Below are 17,771 nucleotides of genomic sequence, written 5' to 3' on the forward strand. Positions count from 1 at the left end.
CCTATATAAAACTGTGCAACTAGATGGTAGTTGAAACTAAAGACTGAACAACATGAACCCTTTATAAATAAAAACTGTGGTACTAGATGGTAGTTAAAACTAAAGACTGAACAACATGAACCCTATATAAAATTGTGGTACTAGATGGTAGCTGAAACTAAAGACTGAACAACATGAACCCTATATAAAACTGTGCTACTAGATGGTAGCTGAAACTAAAGACTGAACAATATGAACCCTTTATAAAACTGTGGTACTAGATGGTAGCTGAAACTAAAGACTGAACAACATGAACCCTATATAAAACTGTGCTACTAGGTGATAGCCTGTTACATAATATTTCATGCCAGTATCCCTGAATCCTCTATAGCCAGGTGCGACGCTCTTTGCATGCAAAGGATGATTCCACTGAACAGTCCCATATAATTTGTATCAGTTGAAAAAAAAAGAATTAGATGAGTAAAGATTAAAATCTTTTCTGGACTTTCCTAATATGATTGTCATGAATGTAAATGTGAAAAGTCAAAATGTCATTTAAACTTTTATATTCATATGATGACGGAACTGTTTTATTGTACCATAGCTCTTACTTGAACAAAACATTTCAGTGACCCATGATCAGGCCATGATTCACACTGTCTATTGAAATATAAGTCTAAACCGTCAAAATAGATATATAAATTGTTTGGACTAGTTCTCAATTATTTCTACACTGAAATTTAACCCTTTTAGATACAAATAATCATAATTTAACTTGTATTTTGTTTCTATTAACAAGGCCTTGACTTAATAACTTAATTGTATAAATTAGAACAGGGGTTAGAAAAGTACGGGAATTTTAGGTTGGCACGTAAAAGTCTGATCTTTTCCTAATCTCCTTACAAACTAACATGTAACAATAGAATTTGGAAAGTATTAGTGTTAACTACCATTATGAATATATAATAGATAAGATTTACTGGGAAGCTATTTAATATTCTACTAGACATGAACTTCAATTGTAGGTTTCATTGAAAGATTATGGAAAATGATCAGTAAAGCAGTCTTGAGAACTAATCAGAAAATGAAATTTATACATTGTAAAACAAGATGCAGTTTAATTTGCATAGTTAATTAAATCCCTGCTTTCTAAAACAGTTTTATTTAGTGATGATGAAGTCTTTCCATTGGTCTGTTAATCTGTTCTTCATGGACTTTGCAAGGGGGGGGGGGGGGGGGGTTTGATTGCCAATGAAACAACTATCCACCAGAGTCCAACTTATGTGGATGTAAGCAACATAGTATAAGTCACTGTACAGTCTTATCATATGATGGAGACATAATCTTTCCACCAAGTTTATTGAGGTCTAGAGCTTTTATATCTTTTATATCAGTAACTTCTAGTAGTCCTAAAGTTGTTAATTTCTGTTAATCATTTTGCTTAGATACTTCTGTTACCTATTCTAAAATTAGACTTGGACTTCTTTTAAACAAGGTTTTACTGTGCGTATTGCTGTGTGTGTGTTTATTTAGAAACATAAGCCAGAGGTATTGGGGGAGGGTTGAGATCTTACAAAACCTGTTTAACCCCACCACATTTTGGTACCTGTACCAAGTCTGGATCCTCTGGCTTGTTAGTCTTGTGTGTTTTTTTAAAAAATTTTGGTTCATTTGTATGAATCGGAGTTTAGTGTGGTGTCCATTTCGCTGAATAGTATACATAGTATATATTATTATTATTTAGGGGCATGTGCGGGATTTTCTCGCTGCGTTGAAGACCCTTGTCTTGTATTTTCTGCTCTTAGGTCTGGTTGTTGTCTCTGACACATTCCCGTTTCAATTCTGTATTCTATTCAATGATTTGCCTGCAAGCTTTCATAGTTTGTAGTATTGTTTGTCATCATGTGCACTTGACCATACTACCGGTAAGCAACCATTTGGATTTGACAATTTTTGCTGTAGTTTGACAATTATGTGGCCCAGTGAATGCTTAGCTTCTTTCACACTATGTCCGATGTCTACTTCCATACATAGTGAGATTGCTTGTAATAATGTTTAAGACTTTCACAATTTTTGGCTCATTGTATCATAACTACACCTTATGACACCACTCCTCTAAGACCTTTTGATTGAAATCTTTTATATTTGGTATGAATTTGTGTTTAGTTAATAATACTAATACTGCCATTTTGCATGTGTTGTGGGACTTTGACCAAATTTGTCTATTGTAGAATAAAGACACCTTGTGAACACCTCTTTGACCAATGTCAGAAAACTTTTATACTAAGGAAATTGTTTTCCATCCTGTCTTATAATTAATCTCAATGTATCCTCACTTTGATATGACAATTTTTTGAGTTATGGGACTTTAACTATAAGTTGCCCATTTCTCAATAACATCTTGTTATATAACCATGCATATTCCTCCTTGACCTGATGTTTTAAAGCTTTCATAACTAGTGAAGTTATTTATTCATGTTGTTTATTGACCTCCCTGCATCTTCCTCCTTGACCTGATGTTTAAAAGCTTTCATAACTAGTGAAGTTATTTATTCATGTTGTTTATTGACCTCCCTGCATCTTCCTCCTTGACCAATGTCAGAAAACTTTTATACTAAGGAAATTGTTTTCCATCCTGTCTTAAAATTAATCTCAATGTATCCTCACTTTGATATGACAATTTTTTGAGTTATGGGACTTTAACTATAAGTTGCCCATTTCTCAATAACATCTTGTTATATAACCATGCATATTCCTCCTTGACCTGATGTTTTAAAGCTTTCATAACTAGTGAAGTTATTTATTCATGTTGTTTATTGACCTCCCTGCATCTTCCTCCTTGACCTGATGTTTAAAAGCTTTCATAACTAGTGAAGTTATTTATTCATGTTGTTTATTGACCTCCCTGCATCTTCCTCCTTGACCTGATGTTTAAAAGCTTTCATAACTAGTGAAGTTATTTATTCATGTTGTTTATTGACCTCCCTGCATCTTCCTCCTTGACCTGATGTTTTAAAGCTTTCATAACTAGTGAAGTTGTTTATTCATGTTGTATATTGACCTCCCTGCATCTTCCTCCTTGACCTGATGTTTAAAAGCTTTCATAACTAGTGAAGTTATTTATTCATGTTGTTTATTGACCTCCCTGCATCTTCCTCCTTGACCTGATGTTTTAAAGCTTTCATAACTAGTGAAGTTGTTTATTCATGTTGTTTATTGACCTCCCTGCATCTTCCTCCTTGACCTGATGTTTTAAAGCTTTCATAACTAGTGAAGTTGTTTATTCATGTTGTTTATTGACCTCCCTGCATCTTCCTCCTTGACCTGATGTTTTAAAGCTTTCATAACTAGTGAAGTTGTTTATTCATGTTGTTTATTGACCTCCCTGCATCTTCCTCCTTGACCTGATGTTTTAAAGCTTTCATAACTAGTGAAGTTGTTTATTTATGTTGTATATTAACCTCACTGCATCATCAATTTGATTGGACTTTTTTTGTGGGAGTTGTTTGACTTTCCTAAATATAGACATGTTATGGTTAAGTTTTCTTACTACTGTGGTGAAATATTGCTTTGTCAATGGTTTATTTAAGGTTTTTAGTCATGAACTTACCATGAGTTCTAAACTTAGGTCATCATGGACTTGACCTTGACAGATATTTAACTGAACATAAAGATGAATATCAGTATTTAATAAAAAGACAATGCAATTTGTTTTTGGCTTAATAAAGCATGTACGTTTAAAGGGGTGTGTCGTATCAAATTTCATTGAAATAGATAAAAAAGCACTAGATAGTATTGAAATACTTATATGTTCACTGGTCATTCAGTTTATCTGACATGTGTTATTATTGGCAGTTTATTTGAAGTACATAAATACTGGATGAACAAAATTTTTGGAATTTTTATATACATGTATCTGTTATTTACCACATTTGTCAATATAACGGAACTTTAAACAACTGTCATACAAAGTGGGAGGTTAAGCTAGCTATAAAACCAGGTTTAATCCACCATTTTCTTTGGAAAATGCCTGTACCAAGTCAGGAATATGGCAGTTGTTTTTCACTTGTTCTATTGATTGATTGTGTTTTATTTTGTCAGATTTTATGGACTTTTTTTTAATTGCCTTGGAGTTCAGTATTTTTGTTATACAGGTTAAGGTACTACGGTTCATTCAATCAAATGATATTAGCTTATTATATATGGCATCCATCATTGTGTGCAGGCTTTAGCATAGTTGTTTTTTTTCCCATGGGTGTGACAGGTAATACACCTTATCGCTATTTGTCCGCCATTACTGGACATCACAAAGGTTCCAGTAAATTTTTGACGTCACAATAGAAAGTATCTGACGCCACAATTGAAAAGTGATTGTTGTATGACGTCAATAGTTCAAGTGGCGCAGATTCTTTTGTCAAGTGGCGCAGATTTCCAAATAGCAATAAGTTCTATGGGTTCAATATATACCAAGGATAACATAGTTAGTATTGACTGCTCGGGAAGGTTATATGTAAGAGTAAGACCAAATATTGTTTGGCAAATGTTTCTATAAAATTGAGAATGGAAATAGGAAATGTGTCAAAGAGACAACAACCTGACAAAAGAGCAGAAAACAGCCCAAGGCCACCAATGGGTCTTTAACACAGAGAGAAAATCCCGCACCCAGAGGCGGGCTTCAGCTGGCCCCTAAACAAAAATGTGTACTAGTTCAGTTAAAATGGACGTCACACTAAACTCCAAAACATATAAGAGAACTAAAATTAAAAAAACATTTGAGACTAACAAAGGCCAGAGGCTTCTGACTTGGGACAGGAGCAAAAATGCGGCGGGGTTAGACATGTTTTGTGAGATGTAGGATGACATGTCATTTGGCAGATTTATGATCCAGCAAGTTAAAAATCAAACACAGCTTATGGGTCTTGTAAAAATCATAGTGAACATAATTCAAATCTATTAAACATGCTTAAGGATGTTTGCTACTCTGTATCAAACTAAGAAGCTTTTTAAAAGACTGTTATAAATTGATAGTATATAAATGAAGGAACTAAAAAAGCAGAAAAAATGAAGGGTCCGTGTGCTTTTTTTCTAGATATAAGCCATTGAAAATTTGGCGGGAAATGATTCTCTCTAGATTTTTCATACATTTAACATTGGCACCCTTTTTTCTTTCAAAAACAATGAAAAAATAACAAGGATTTTATAATGTGCATTTTTAAACTATGTAATAAAATTATGAAACGAAAAGTAGGGGTTAGCGGGCAAAATTTTTAATGGCACTACCTTGGTTTGTTTTTTTAAGGACCTGAAAGAAATTAAAAATGAAGTAAAAAAACAAACTTTATAAAATCTTGATTATAAATACATTTTGATTTAAATGCAATATTTGGCACAACATTATTGGCATATACATATATGATATGGGCTGCATTGGATAAAAATCGACCTTATGTAAGTACACATATATGTGTACATGTATAAGACTTTGATTGATTTTGGAACATTCAAATGCGAAATACTGTTTTGTAGGGTTCTTATAACAACTCAATTTTCATACAGTTACAGGCTTTCCGTAGAGATTTTTTCAACCAGAAATAAGTATACAGATTTATTGATATTCATTTGCATAAGGTTGATTTCTATCCGATGCAGCTCATCTGGTAAGAAACAAATATTGAATGACAATGCTAGCTTTCAGAGGAATCTGTTAAGATGGTTGAAAGCTGGATTAACTTCCATATAGAAATCTGTAGATATCCTTGAATGGTAGGTTCCACAGAAATCTGTAGAGATAGAGGTCTTTTGACTGCCAGCTTCCACAGAAATTTGAAAGATCATTGAATTTTAGCTTTAAGAGAAATATGTAAAGGTCATTGACTGCTAGCTTCCACAGAAATCTGAATTTTGAAGGATCTTTGAATGCTAGTGTCCACAGATGTCTGAAGAGGTCTTTGAATGCTAGCTTTCAAAGAAATCTTAAGAGATTGTTGTATGCTAGCCTCCAAAGAAATCTTTAGAGATTGTTGAATGCTAGCTTTCAAAGAAATCTGTAAAAAGTGTTGGTTGCTAACTTCTACAGAAACTTGTAGAATTGATGGATTACTAGTTTCCACAGAATTTCATAGAGATTTATGAATGTTAGCTTCCACAGAAATCCCTAGAGATTGTTGAATGCGACTTCCACAGAAATCTGTAGATATCTTTTAATGTTATTTTCCACAGAAATCTGTAGATATCTTTTAATGTTAGTTTCCACAGAAATCTGTAGAGATCTTTGAATGTTAGTTTCCACAGAAATCTGTAGATATCTTTTAATGTTAGTTTCCACAGAAATCCGTAGATATCTTTTAATGTTAGTTTCCACAGAAATCTGTAGATATCTTTTAATGTTAGTTTCCACAGAAATCTGTAGAGATCTTTGAATGTTAGCTTCCACAGAAATCTGAAGAGATCAACAAGTCCACTCCAGCATCATTTAAAGTTTCTTTTAAAGATTTTACTTCTTGTTTGAGTTTTGTATTTTCTGTTTTGTATTTCTGATTTTCGTCTTTTAATTTCTTTAATTCGTTCCTTGATCCTTGTGAATCTGATTTTAACTTTTTTAGGTCTGACTTCAGTGTTGTGTTATCAGATTTCAGTTTTTGATTTTCTGTTGTTAATTTTTCTTCAGCCTTTTTAGATTTTTTATTTTCTTTACGTAAAAGTGTTATCTCTGTTTTAAGCTCGATCATTCTTCTCTCAATCAAAGCAGGTAGGGTTTCATCTTGACAAGACTCACTTGATATTCCTAAAGTGTCACAACACTTTTCACGTAATTGATCAATTATTTCAACAGCTTTTTCCATCAAAACCTCTTGATTGGCCTCAAGTTTATTCTTAGATAAAGATCCTCCAAGTAAGGGAATCAAATGATTGGTTATAACATCCTTAAGAGGTTGATCTATTTTATTTGAGGGGCTACTTGAGGGTGATGTACGTAATTCTTGAAGAAGAAATGGTAAAATTGTTTCCCTGACTATCTTGTCTATGTAATCTTTGTCACGGATAAATTCTCCATTTTGTTTCATTCTGTCATCGATAGCATCGAGTATTCTTTTTTGATCTGAAATTAGTAAAACCAACCGATCATTGCTGAGACTTTTAATAACTTATTGGACATAAAGCCAGAACTTATTGTCACTAATATCTCTCTTCACAAGATATATATATAGGATAGACATTTTTGTAGTGCTTCACAGTCTTCACCTTTAGTCTCTAGTCCAATACCACAGACTAGTAAAATTTTATTTGGACTAGCAGTTTTTGCAAAACTTTGTTTAGACACATAAGGAGATTGTCAGGATATTAGTCTTCAGATTAGTTCGAGGTGGAAAAGATTTTGGTGCAGACTGGTTTCAAAAAAAGGCCACTGTGTTTGTATGAATTTACATGTATATCTTGTGACTTTGAAAAAAAGTAAATGATTGAATTTTGAAATAAAAAAATTAGATTTAGCTCTTACAATATCATCATAGCTTTCTGGAAAAAAAGGAAAAAGAGGGTTGCCATATTAGTACAAAGTATATACATAACAATATGGATAACATTACAAACAAGGAATTATTTGAATCTGGAATAATTTTGAATTCTGGAAAATTGATAAGAAATGTCTGATGAAAACTAACCCAACTATTTTGAACTAAATAGGGTAAGCCATGCACGCATAGCATGCATCGGTAAGGGGGGTTAGTTAGCTCATAATGAAATATCAGTGAAAGTAAAATTAACCTTAGCCATGCACACACGGTTAACCCATGGCTAACCCTATTTAGTTGGGTTAGTTTTCATCATACATTTCTTATCAATTTTACTAGGGTTCAAACTTATTCCAGATTCAGATAATTCCTTGTTTTACAGCATATTTTTGAATAAAACTAAATAATCTGAGTTATCTCCCCTTACAAATTTATATTTGAAATTTTTTTTCTGTTTGTAAAAAATTTACTACCATAAGACAAACTAGTATGATCATTCTTTGTTCAAAGGAAAAGTCTCACAAATAAATTATTATAATTGTATTAAAATTTTCTAATTTCTGTAAGAATCTGGACTATTATTTAGGTCATTTACAATTCAAGATGGGGTTAAGTATACTCCCATTGTACCTTCAATTCATAAAGATAAAGATTAAGTTTTCGGGTAAAAAAATTATACCTTTATGTAAACTTTTAACAACTTTCAATTAATATGAAGAAATATGGGTGTGTAAAAATTGTCGATGCCACCTCGGACATTGCACATGATTTGCATAGATCTTGAATTAATGAGAATAGAAAATTTTGTTAGAGAAATGCCAGTAATTTGAGTGGATGTTTAATATCTAATAATAATATTGATTGATTGATTGATTGGTGTTTAACGCCACTTTCAACACTATTGTGCTATTTCGTGGTGGTCAGTTTTTATTTGTGGAGGAAGCCGGATTGCCCGGAGAGAACCACCGACCTTCGGTAGGAAAACTGACAATCCTTGTCAATTAAGATTGGAGTCGATAGCACCTGCCCCATGAGGGATTCGAACTCACAACTTCAGTGTTGACTGGCTAGTGATACAGTAGTTCAACTACTTAGACCACTCGGCCACCGAGGCCCCTCTCTAATAATAATAACTTAATATATATATGATATCAGTAAAACTGTTTCTATCATCTCACCTAAACCTGTATTAATTGGTAATTGTTTGTCATATCCTGAATATGCGTGAAATAATTGCCACTAGACAATTAGCAGGCAACAGTCATTCAATCAATCATTTGAAAAGTAGCTTTTATAGCTTGCTAAGTCGTTTGGTTTCTGGTGGATAGTTGTCTCATTGGCAATCGTGCCATTTATTGTTATGTATTTGTGACATATTATATTTTATTCAAATTTTAGAAGCATCTTGTAATGTAGTCGGATTAGAACACCGATCCTGTGTCCATGCATGCTTTGCTTATGAGTTGTGATCTACTTTCTGTTCAAAGACCTTTCAGGATCCTCTGGTTTTGTGGGATTAATACACACCTTCAAAAATTTGAAGGCTGAAATTTCATTGGCTGATGTAATAATTACCAGAACAGAAAGTAAAACAGAGTGTTATCAGATCCTTGAAAGCAAAGCTTAAACACTGAATCTGTAATTTAATCATATAGATCGTGCTATAAACTACATTTGACATTGTATAAAAAATATTTTTTTGTTCATAATTTTATAACACCTAAATAGTTACATACATTCCTGAGCTTGTAATTCATCTTCTAATCTCTCTTTTATCCAATTATAGTCTGTTTCTAGAACATCTATAAATTTACGGAAGGCCCTTGGACCTCGTCGAGGTAGAATATCTAATAGTGTTATGACTTTATCTTGCCTTGTCCTTTGGTTCTGAAATGACAGATAATTACATTTGAAAAATGACTTATTTTAAGATTTTTAGTAAATAAATGGCTTTCTTCTATCAAATGGAAACATTTGTACTTGGTTGAGATCTGCTTTCCCTTCTGAAGCACTTAGATCACCATAGGTTTTGGTGAAGTTGGTGTTGCTCATTCTTTAGTTTTCTATGTAGTGCTTTGTAGACTGTTAGTCTCTTCGATGTTATGTTTTTTTTGCCATGTTGTTGTCAGTTTTTCTGCAACTTATGATTTTTGATCTTCTGCATCTTTTTTGCATCAAGTTGTTTTACTGAACCATAGTTATTTATAAGTAAATGATATGATTTCCTAAAGCCCAACCCATTAAATGAATAGTGATATCTTAGGAATAATAAATTGGTGAGAAATTACATGTAAAATTTGGACAAATTTAAAGTGGTAAAGAATTTCAGTATAAAACTCCGGAAGTTGAGTTTGAATTTAAAAAAAAAAAGATGTGTTTGGAAATTTTCTGCTTTCTCTATAATATTAGTTTATCGCTTTTTTGTGTATTTTTCCTTTCATCTATTTTTGTTATAATTTTTCATATCATGCTACTTGATGCTTTATTGAGATCGAAAATTATCGTCAGGAAGTGAGGGTGCACATGCTGTTGTCAATGTAAACATCAACGACGTCAAAATAGCGATAAACAGATTATCTATGGTCTTTCAAACTGAAGGATGTTATGGCCACATCTCATCTCAGGGTTTTACCCCTTCGATGAGATTGTAGCTGAGAAACACCCTCTCATTTGAAAAACCATCGATAATCTATAAATCTTAAGTTTCTGTTAAAATCCTACCAGTGTAAATAAAGAGAAATGTTTGATTAAAGTATACCTCAACCCTGTCTTTCTGATCCTCTGTTATTATCCTAGAACAGTACAGTAGAGATAAAAATGACATAGTAGGATCTAGATCTTCCAGTAGACAATTACGACAGTTCTGTAACGTGGCTTTCTCAATTTGGTTCATGTCTTCTGCATGTAGAAGCATCACTGGTTAAGTTAAATCTGTGATCTACGTCAGCTTATAGAACTGTAAATGATCAATACAATAGTTCAATTTCTGACCACTGTTATATAAAACAAGGTGTAGTGTTATGATTATGGTGGCCTTATGTCCCACTGGGGATGAAGAGGATAAGTAAGTAAGTAAGTAAGTGTTATGATTACTGATGAGACAACTCTCCACAGAGACCAAATGATGTAGATGTTAGCAACTAAAGGTCATTGTACAGGCTTCGAAAGGGTGCAAAACCCATACGACGCATGTGACAAAGTTTCAATTTAATGTATGGCAAGTCCAAATCTGGAAGTTTAAAGAACAGACGAAACAGTGTTCAAGGAAATAAAGACAGTAGCATGTTATTTGATTTTTGTCGATCCTGCGACTTTTGTCGCAAAAGCGAGACATAGTGATCCTACATTCCGTCGTTGGCGGCAGCATCCACAAATATTCACTCTGTGGTTAAAGTTTTTTGAAATTTTAATAACTTTCTTAAACTATCCTGGATTTGTACCAAACTTGAACAGAAGCTTGTTTATGATCAAAAGCTAGTATCCAGAAGTAAATTTTGTAAAAAAAAAATCCTGTTTATCCGTATTTAACTTATAAATGGACTATGTTTTTCTGCCAGTTAACATTACATTCACTCTGTGGTTAAAGTTTTAAAAATTTTAATAACTTTCTTAAACTATCCTGGATTTGTACCAAACTTGGACAGAAGCTTGTTTATGATCAAAAGCTAGTATCTAGAAGGAAATTTTGTAAAAATTTATTTCCTGTTTTTCCGTATATTACTTATAAATGGACTTAGTTTTTCTTCCAGTTAACATTACATACAGTCTGCAGATAAAGTTTTTAAAACATTTATTAGATTCATAAACCATCCTAGATTTTTACCAAACTTGGACAGAAGCTTCTTACAATAAAAAGATAGTATTTAGAGGAAAATTTTTAATAACTTTTTCCCCATTTTTGTTGAGCCTGCACCTAACAGCAAAAGTAGGCGAGACAGTGGGTTCCGTGGAACCCTTATGAATTTTTTTCGTAGGTTGCTGTTTTTATACGTCCGTTTACAGGACGTATTATGGTTTACCATTGTCTGTCTGTCCATCCGTTTGTCTGTCTGTCCCTCCGTCCATCAGCCCCTCTGTTTGTCTGTCTGTTCCTCTGATCATCTGTCTGTACCTCTGTCGGTCCATCAGCTTGTTGTCAACATGTCAGACAAAAACGCTTTAACGATTTTGTAAAAACTTTGATGAATTGTTTATATCTATCAACGTAAGCTCCAATTTGATTTTTATAAATTTTAGATTTTACGTGTCTGAGTTGTGAGATTTTATTTATTTTATTCAGTTTTCCTGAAACTTTGGTGACTTGTTTATATATCTATTAAAACAAGCTCCCTTTAATTAATAGTTTTTCTTTATAAATTTCTGAAATGACATTGAGGAGTTATGGAACTTTTTTCGTTGAAAAAGCAACAGGCGTATCATGCACTCATGGCACAGCTCTTTATTTATATATGTTTTTTATGCCCCCGCTGTAGCGGAGGGGACAATAAGTTTTACCCTTGTCCATTTGTACGTCCGTCCGTCCGTCCCAAAGTTGGTTTCCATTCTCTTACTTTAGTTTGCTTCAACCAAATGTTATGAAACTTATAAAAAATGCTTATTACCACAAAACACAGATCAAGTTTGAATTTTGGTGGTGTCACTTCAACCGTTCTAGAGTTATGCCCCTTTACAAATGGAAAAATTGCTGAATTTTTTGTTTCCGTTCTCTAACTAAAGATTGCCTCAACCAAATGTTATGAAACTTATACACAATGTTTATTACCACAAAATACAGATTAAGTTTGAATTTTGGTGGTGTCACTTTAACCGTTCTAGACTTATGCCCCTTTACAAATGGAAAAATTGCTGAATTTTTCGTTTTCGTTCTCTTACTTACGGTAGCCTCAATTAAATGTTATGAAACTTATACACAATGCCTATTACCACAAAATATAGATCAAGATGGAATTTTGGTGGTATCACTTTTACTGTTCTAGAGTTATGCCCCTTTACAAATGGAAAAATTGCTGAATTTTTTGTTTCCGTTCTCTAACTTAATTTTGCCTCAACCAAATGTTATGAAACTTATACAGAATTCTTATTACCACAAAACTTAGATCAAGTACAAATTTGGGTAGCGTCACTTTTACTGTTCTTCAGTTATGTCCCTTTATAACTTTATATAATATGCAAGCGGGGGCATCATCTGTGTCCCATGGACACGTTCCCCATTTATTCATTAACATTTTTTTAGGCCATTGGGTTTCTCCTTTGAATTGTTTCACCTTTAGTTATGTTTGGGCTTTTTATAGCAGACTATACAGTATGGGTTTTGCTCATTGTTTAAGGCCATACAGTGACCAATATTTGCTAACATCCTGGTTGACAGTTGTCTCATTGGCAATTAAAGGACATATCCTTATTTTACACAGAAAATTGAAAGATTGAACGATTCAAACATTAGTAAAATTCTAGTGGCAATTTTGACACCATATTCGGCATTGATTGTGCTGAATGTTGTTTAATTAACTTAGTAGTATGACTATTTTAATTGTAACAAAACTTTATTAAAAAAATGTAAGAAGAAATTAGAGAAAGTCTTACAAATCCATGATATTGATATTTTCTATGGCATCCATATTTAATGTTGATCTGAGTAAGCAAAATAGTTTTTAACAATTGTCAAATGTGGGGTATTTATTTTTTTTTATTTTTTTGGTTAACTAAAAATTTAAGTGTAACAACAAAAAATACAGAATTTCACACAGACTTTTTTCGTTTGAATTGTTTTACATTTGTCATTTTGGGCCTTTATAGCTGACTATAAGATATGGGTTTTTCTCATTGTTGAAGGCTGTAGGTTGACCTATAGTTGTTAATTTCTGTGTCATTTAGTCTTTTGTGGAGAGTTGTCTCACTGGCAATCATACCACAACTTCTTATTTTTATATTTTAGAATACACAGAATTTGTTGAAGCTACGGAATAAAGTATCAATGAAATCAGAAAAATTGATACCAACTGTCATAGATCAATTGATGATGGCTGACCAACATTTATTCCATAAGTGAATTTTGAAATTAGTATTTGATAAATAATTTAATAATAATAATAATAATAAGGATTCTTTAATTTTTAGTATAATGTTCAAAAATATAGCCAGAATGTATCTGTATAGTTCATAATTACTATGGATTCATTTACTTTATCGTGGGCATCCATTTTTGTGTTTTGATGGTTTTGACAAAGTCTGCATTGAAACTTATAGGTTATTTGTACATTGTTTAACATTTGATTTCGGGGGTGTACCAATACCCACAAAATCCCTGAAAATTGGTATCCAACGAATTATTGAATCCATAGCATCAATTTTTCAGACAATGATTGTGTCTTACTAATATCTTCTAAATAGAAGACAGACAATGATTGTGTCTTACTAATATCTTCTAAATAGAAGACAGACAATGATTGTGTCTTACTAATATCTTCTAAATAGAAGACAGCCAATGATTGTGTCTTACTAATATCTTCTAACATTCTAAATAGAAGACAGACAATGATTGTGTCTTACTAATATATCTTCTAACATTCTAAATAGAAGACAGACAATTCAATAAGATGCAGACTAGGTAATACTAGTTGTTGAGAAGCTCAGTAGCAGAGTTGGCTTAGAATTCTAAGTTCAGTTTTACATGACCTTGTATACAGTACAATATGTAAAGTGGCAGAATTTTTTTTAGTTACCCCTATTGTTCATGGCTTAAATAATATATATAAAAAAGGATAAAAACAATCAAATGACACAAACACCATCATCAGCAATATGTAGATTATAAACATAGGGAATTATAGATTCATCATTATTTGTAGATTTCGTGTGTATAGATGGACCACAAATTAAAATTTTCAACAAATTGCAATTTTTCTATAGTCTTGTAAACAGACCTCAGAAAAACTATTAAATCAAATATCAACGAAAATACCAATCAACAAAAATTGGTACCCAGGAAAATGACGGAATCAACATTATATAGATAATAAACATAGGGAATTAGAATTCAAAGCAGACAGACCATTTTCTTACCTTTTTGTATTCAAGGTGTCATTATATTGGTGAAATTTTTCAAACTTGTAAATCCTGCTGTATGTAAAATCAATGGTAAACAATATTTAAATGTATCATTATTTATAATCTGCACTTCAAAGGCCAGGCAAAAATAATTTGTCTTTTCTCAAATTGAAACCTTATGCTAAGTGTAAATTTGGTACAGGCATTCTTGAAAGTTCTAATATATTACTCAGTCAAATTATAGATTTGTTTTATATTATGGCCCGTAATATTGAAAGCATATCCTCTAAAAACTGGTACTAACATATTTAGCATTGTAATGAAGATAGAGTTAAATGCTGTGGTAAATATTGCATAGAAACTCAATTAGATATTACTAAGGGAAAGAAAAATAACATAAGTATGGTGTAAGATCCAGACATTTTTTGCAATACTGGTATTTAATTTTTTTTTTTTGGGGGGGGGGGGGGGATGTGTTAGTGTTGAAAAAGGGTTACAAAATATTTTTTGTTGTCAATTTTATGTTATTTAATTGAAAACAAGGGCTTCAGTCTACAATCCTCACAAATCTTCATTTTAACTCTACTAATAGATTTTATTGATGGAATGAATTATATTTTGTCAAATTGGGTTCTATTTTGTAATCAAAAGTTTTCATCATAATTCTATTTATGACCTTAAAATAGTCTTAGGTTGGCCTGATATAAGGTAGTGTTTTAAATCAGATTTATAAAGTTCCAGATTTACTTAGTTAACTACAGATGAATTGTAAATCTCTTTATAAGACCATAAAGAACATTGATTGTTTTAGAAAAGCCGTGGACACACTTTAAATACACACTTTGTCTGCAATAATTTGACAGATTATGTGTTGATCATGGGTACTGAAGTGTGGACCATCACTTAATTGAATAGTATTAGGTGTCATGTTTTAGCATCAATAATGAAATACATAGAAATATATTATCTTTTACGAATAGAATTTGCAAGAATTGCATATGCAGATTAAATCATTATTGTATTACCAGGACCCTTATTGTATAACTATGATTTGTATAAGATGACGTAAATTAGTCACAAGATCCTTCAAGTCATTTTCCAAAAATAATCTTTTGATTGATTGATTTTTGGTATTTTAACGCCACTTTCAGCACTATTGCTTTGGCTATTTCATGGGGATCAGTATTTATTGGTGGAGGAAGCCAGAGTGCAGAGAGAGAACCACAACTGACTTTAGACAAGAAAACTCAGACAAGCTTAGTCAATTATGATTGGAATCGAAGGCACCTGCCAGTTTCGGGGTTCGAACACACAACCTTAGTGTTGACAGGCTAGTGATACAGTAGTTGATCTACTTAGACCATTCTGTCACAGAGGCCCTAATAAACTAATGAGAAAAAATACCTGTTAAGATATGAACAGTTCAGTTTAACTTGCAATTGATTTTAAAGGTAATATTTTTTTTCAAAGAGCCACTGAAGAAGTCAAGTTAAAAACTTTTAAGATGATAATAACTGTGATTTTCTGTGATGACCTAACTAGCCTTTTACTTCATGATGTTGGCTGTCCTCTTTTCCTCTGACCTAATTATTTGAGTGAATAAATAAAAATTATGTTAACATTGCACCCAGTGCTCCTGTCAGCTTCTTCAAATAAACCTGCTGCTTAAAAAATACGGGAAAGCCTATTACTTTCACTTACAGAAAGGTTACCTTGTCACTATTAATTATTGCAATTTCAGGAAAATCTGCATACAGATATATGTGCATATATCAGATTATTGCAACACTCAACCAAAATACGAGTTCTTATTAATGCAATACTCATCCAGTCATATTATTCGCATAAATGAAAATCTTGCAATAATTCCTGAATTTAGAGTATACTAATATGGCAAATGAACTACTTACCAGATTGACTATATTTTTGTGGTGAAAGTAAATCCAGGAAAGTGCTACAAACACATGCAATTTACCAAGTGTTATTTTGGACTTGTGCAATTTATCATGTGTTATTTTGTTTATTGTGGTATGTAAATGATTTGTGGTGTACTATATTTCATTACCCAAGGCCTTGATGGGTTCCATTTTAATTTATAAAGAATTATCCGATATTTAATCAATATATTGTAACTTTTTGTAACCAGATAAATCTGACTTGTTAAACTTCTGAAGATGACACTTAAAAATTACGTGTCTTTGTATCTACATGGATTCATTACGATTTATGATAACATTTTATGATAACAGTTGCAATAAAATATATATGATATATGCATATTTATTAATTGAAACTTTTGTCAAAATGTTAATTAAGGATGATTTGACAAATTTAAATACTTTTGTCATTGTGTGGATTTAATTTTAAGTAGGGTATTAGAATTATTTAATGACATTATTGCTAAATACTTGATTTGATAGTTTTTTACAAGGACTCACTTGTCTTTGGTTAGTTTTACTGCCTATATTTACTGGTTTTCTTATGTCATACTTGTCTCTTGGTAGCCTGCTCTCCTCAAGTTTTGTCTTTGGTTAAAAGTCTATCCTCCTATTGATATACTGGTTATCTTTTATATGTCATATTGTCTTGTGGTATCCTGCTTAATGCCTCAAGTTATGGAAATTGTGGGTGGATCCGTGACCTGGGCAAATCAAAGACTTTAAAATTGGTGTTTGCTGCTTATCAGCTAAACAAGCAGCATTAAATAGTAAGAGAAAAGACAGACTGGTCTGTTAATAGTATAAATAATATGTCCGGGTTACTGAGGGTGATATGTCTTCATAAAATTGAGAATGGAAATGGGGAATGTGTCAAAGAGACAACAACCCGACCATAGAACAGACAACAGCAGAAGGTCACCAACAGGTCTTCAATGCAGCGAGAAATTCCCGCACCCGGAGGCGTCCTTCAGCTGGCCCCTAAACAAATATATATACTAGTTCAGTGATAATGAACGCCATACTAAACTCCAAATTGTACACAAGAAACTAAAATTAAAAATAATACAAGACTAACAAAGGCTAGAGGATCCTGACTTGGGACAGGCGCAAAAATGCGGCGGGGTTAAACATGTTTATGAGATCTCAACCCTCCCCCTATAACTCTAGCCAATGTAGAAAAGTAAATGCATAACAATATGCACATTAAAATTCAGTTCAAGAGAAGTCCGAGTCTGATGTCAGAAGATGTAACCAAAGAAAATAAACAAAATGACAATAATACATAAATAACAAC

The 17,771-nt window shown here is 32.5% G+C and overlaps 2 protein-coding genes across 3 annotated transcripts in view; one reads left to right on the forward strand and one right to left on the reverse strand.

The window, feature by feature from the left end:
- LOC127723904 (coiled-coil domain-containing protein 73-like) overlaps positions 1–17,771 on the forward strand; it is a 183,558-nt gene that overhangs the window by 24,335 nt on the left and 141,452 nt on the right. The gene's annotated exons all lie outside the window — the stretch shown is intronic.
- Positions 5,304–16,510, reverse strand: LOC127723437 (uncharacterized). 2 transcript variants are annotated; one of them, XM_052230066.1, is made up of 4 exons: positions 16,448–16,510; positions 10,249–10,446; positions 9,227–9,377; positions 5,304–7,078 (listed from the first exon to the last, which is right to left on the reverse strand). In XM_052230066.1, the coding sequence occupies exons 2-4, from the start codon at positions 10,402–10,404 to the stop codon at positions 6,402–6,404; spliced, it is 984 nt and encodes a 327-aa protein (XP_052086026.1). In that variant the 5' UTR covers positions 10,405–10,446; positions 16,448–16,510; the 3' UTR covers positions 5,304–6,401. The 2 variants fall into 2 exon arrangements, with proteins under 2 accessions (XP_052086026.1, XP_052086027.1); XM_052230067.1 differs by lacking the exon at positions 16,448–16,510 and adding an exon at positions 14,553–14,625.

Source organism: Mytilus californianus, unplaced genomic scaffold (assembly GCF_021869535.1).
Source record: "Mytilus californianus isolate M0D057914Y unplaced genomic scaffold, xbMytCali1.0.p SCAF_13, whole genome shotgun sequence".
In the NCBI taxonomy this organism is placed as follows: domain Eukaryota; kingdom Metazoa; phylum Mollusca; class Bivalvia; order Mytilida; family Mytilidae; genus Mytilus; species Mytilus californianus.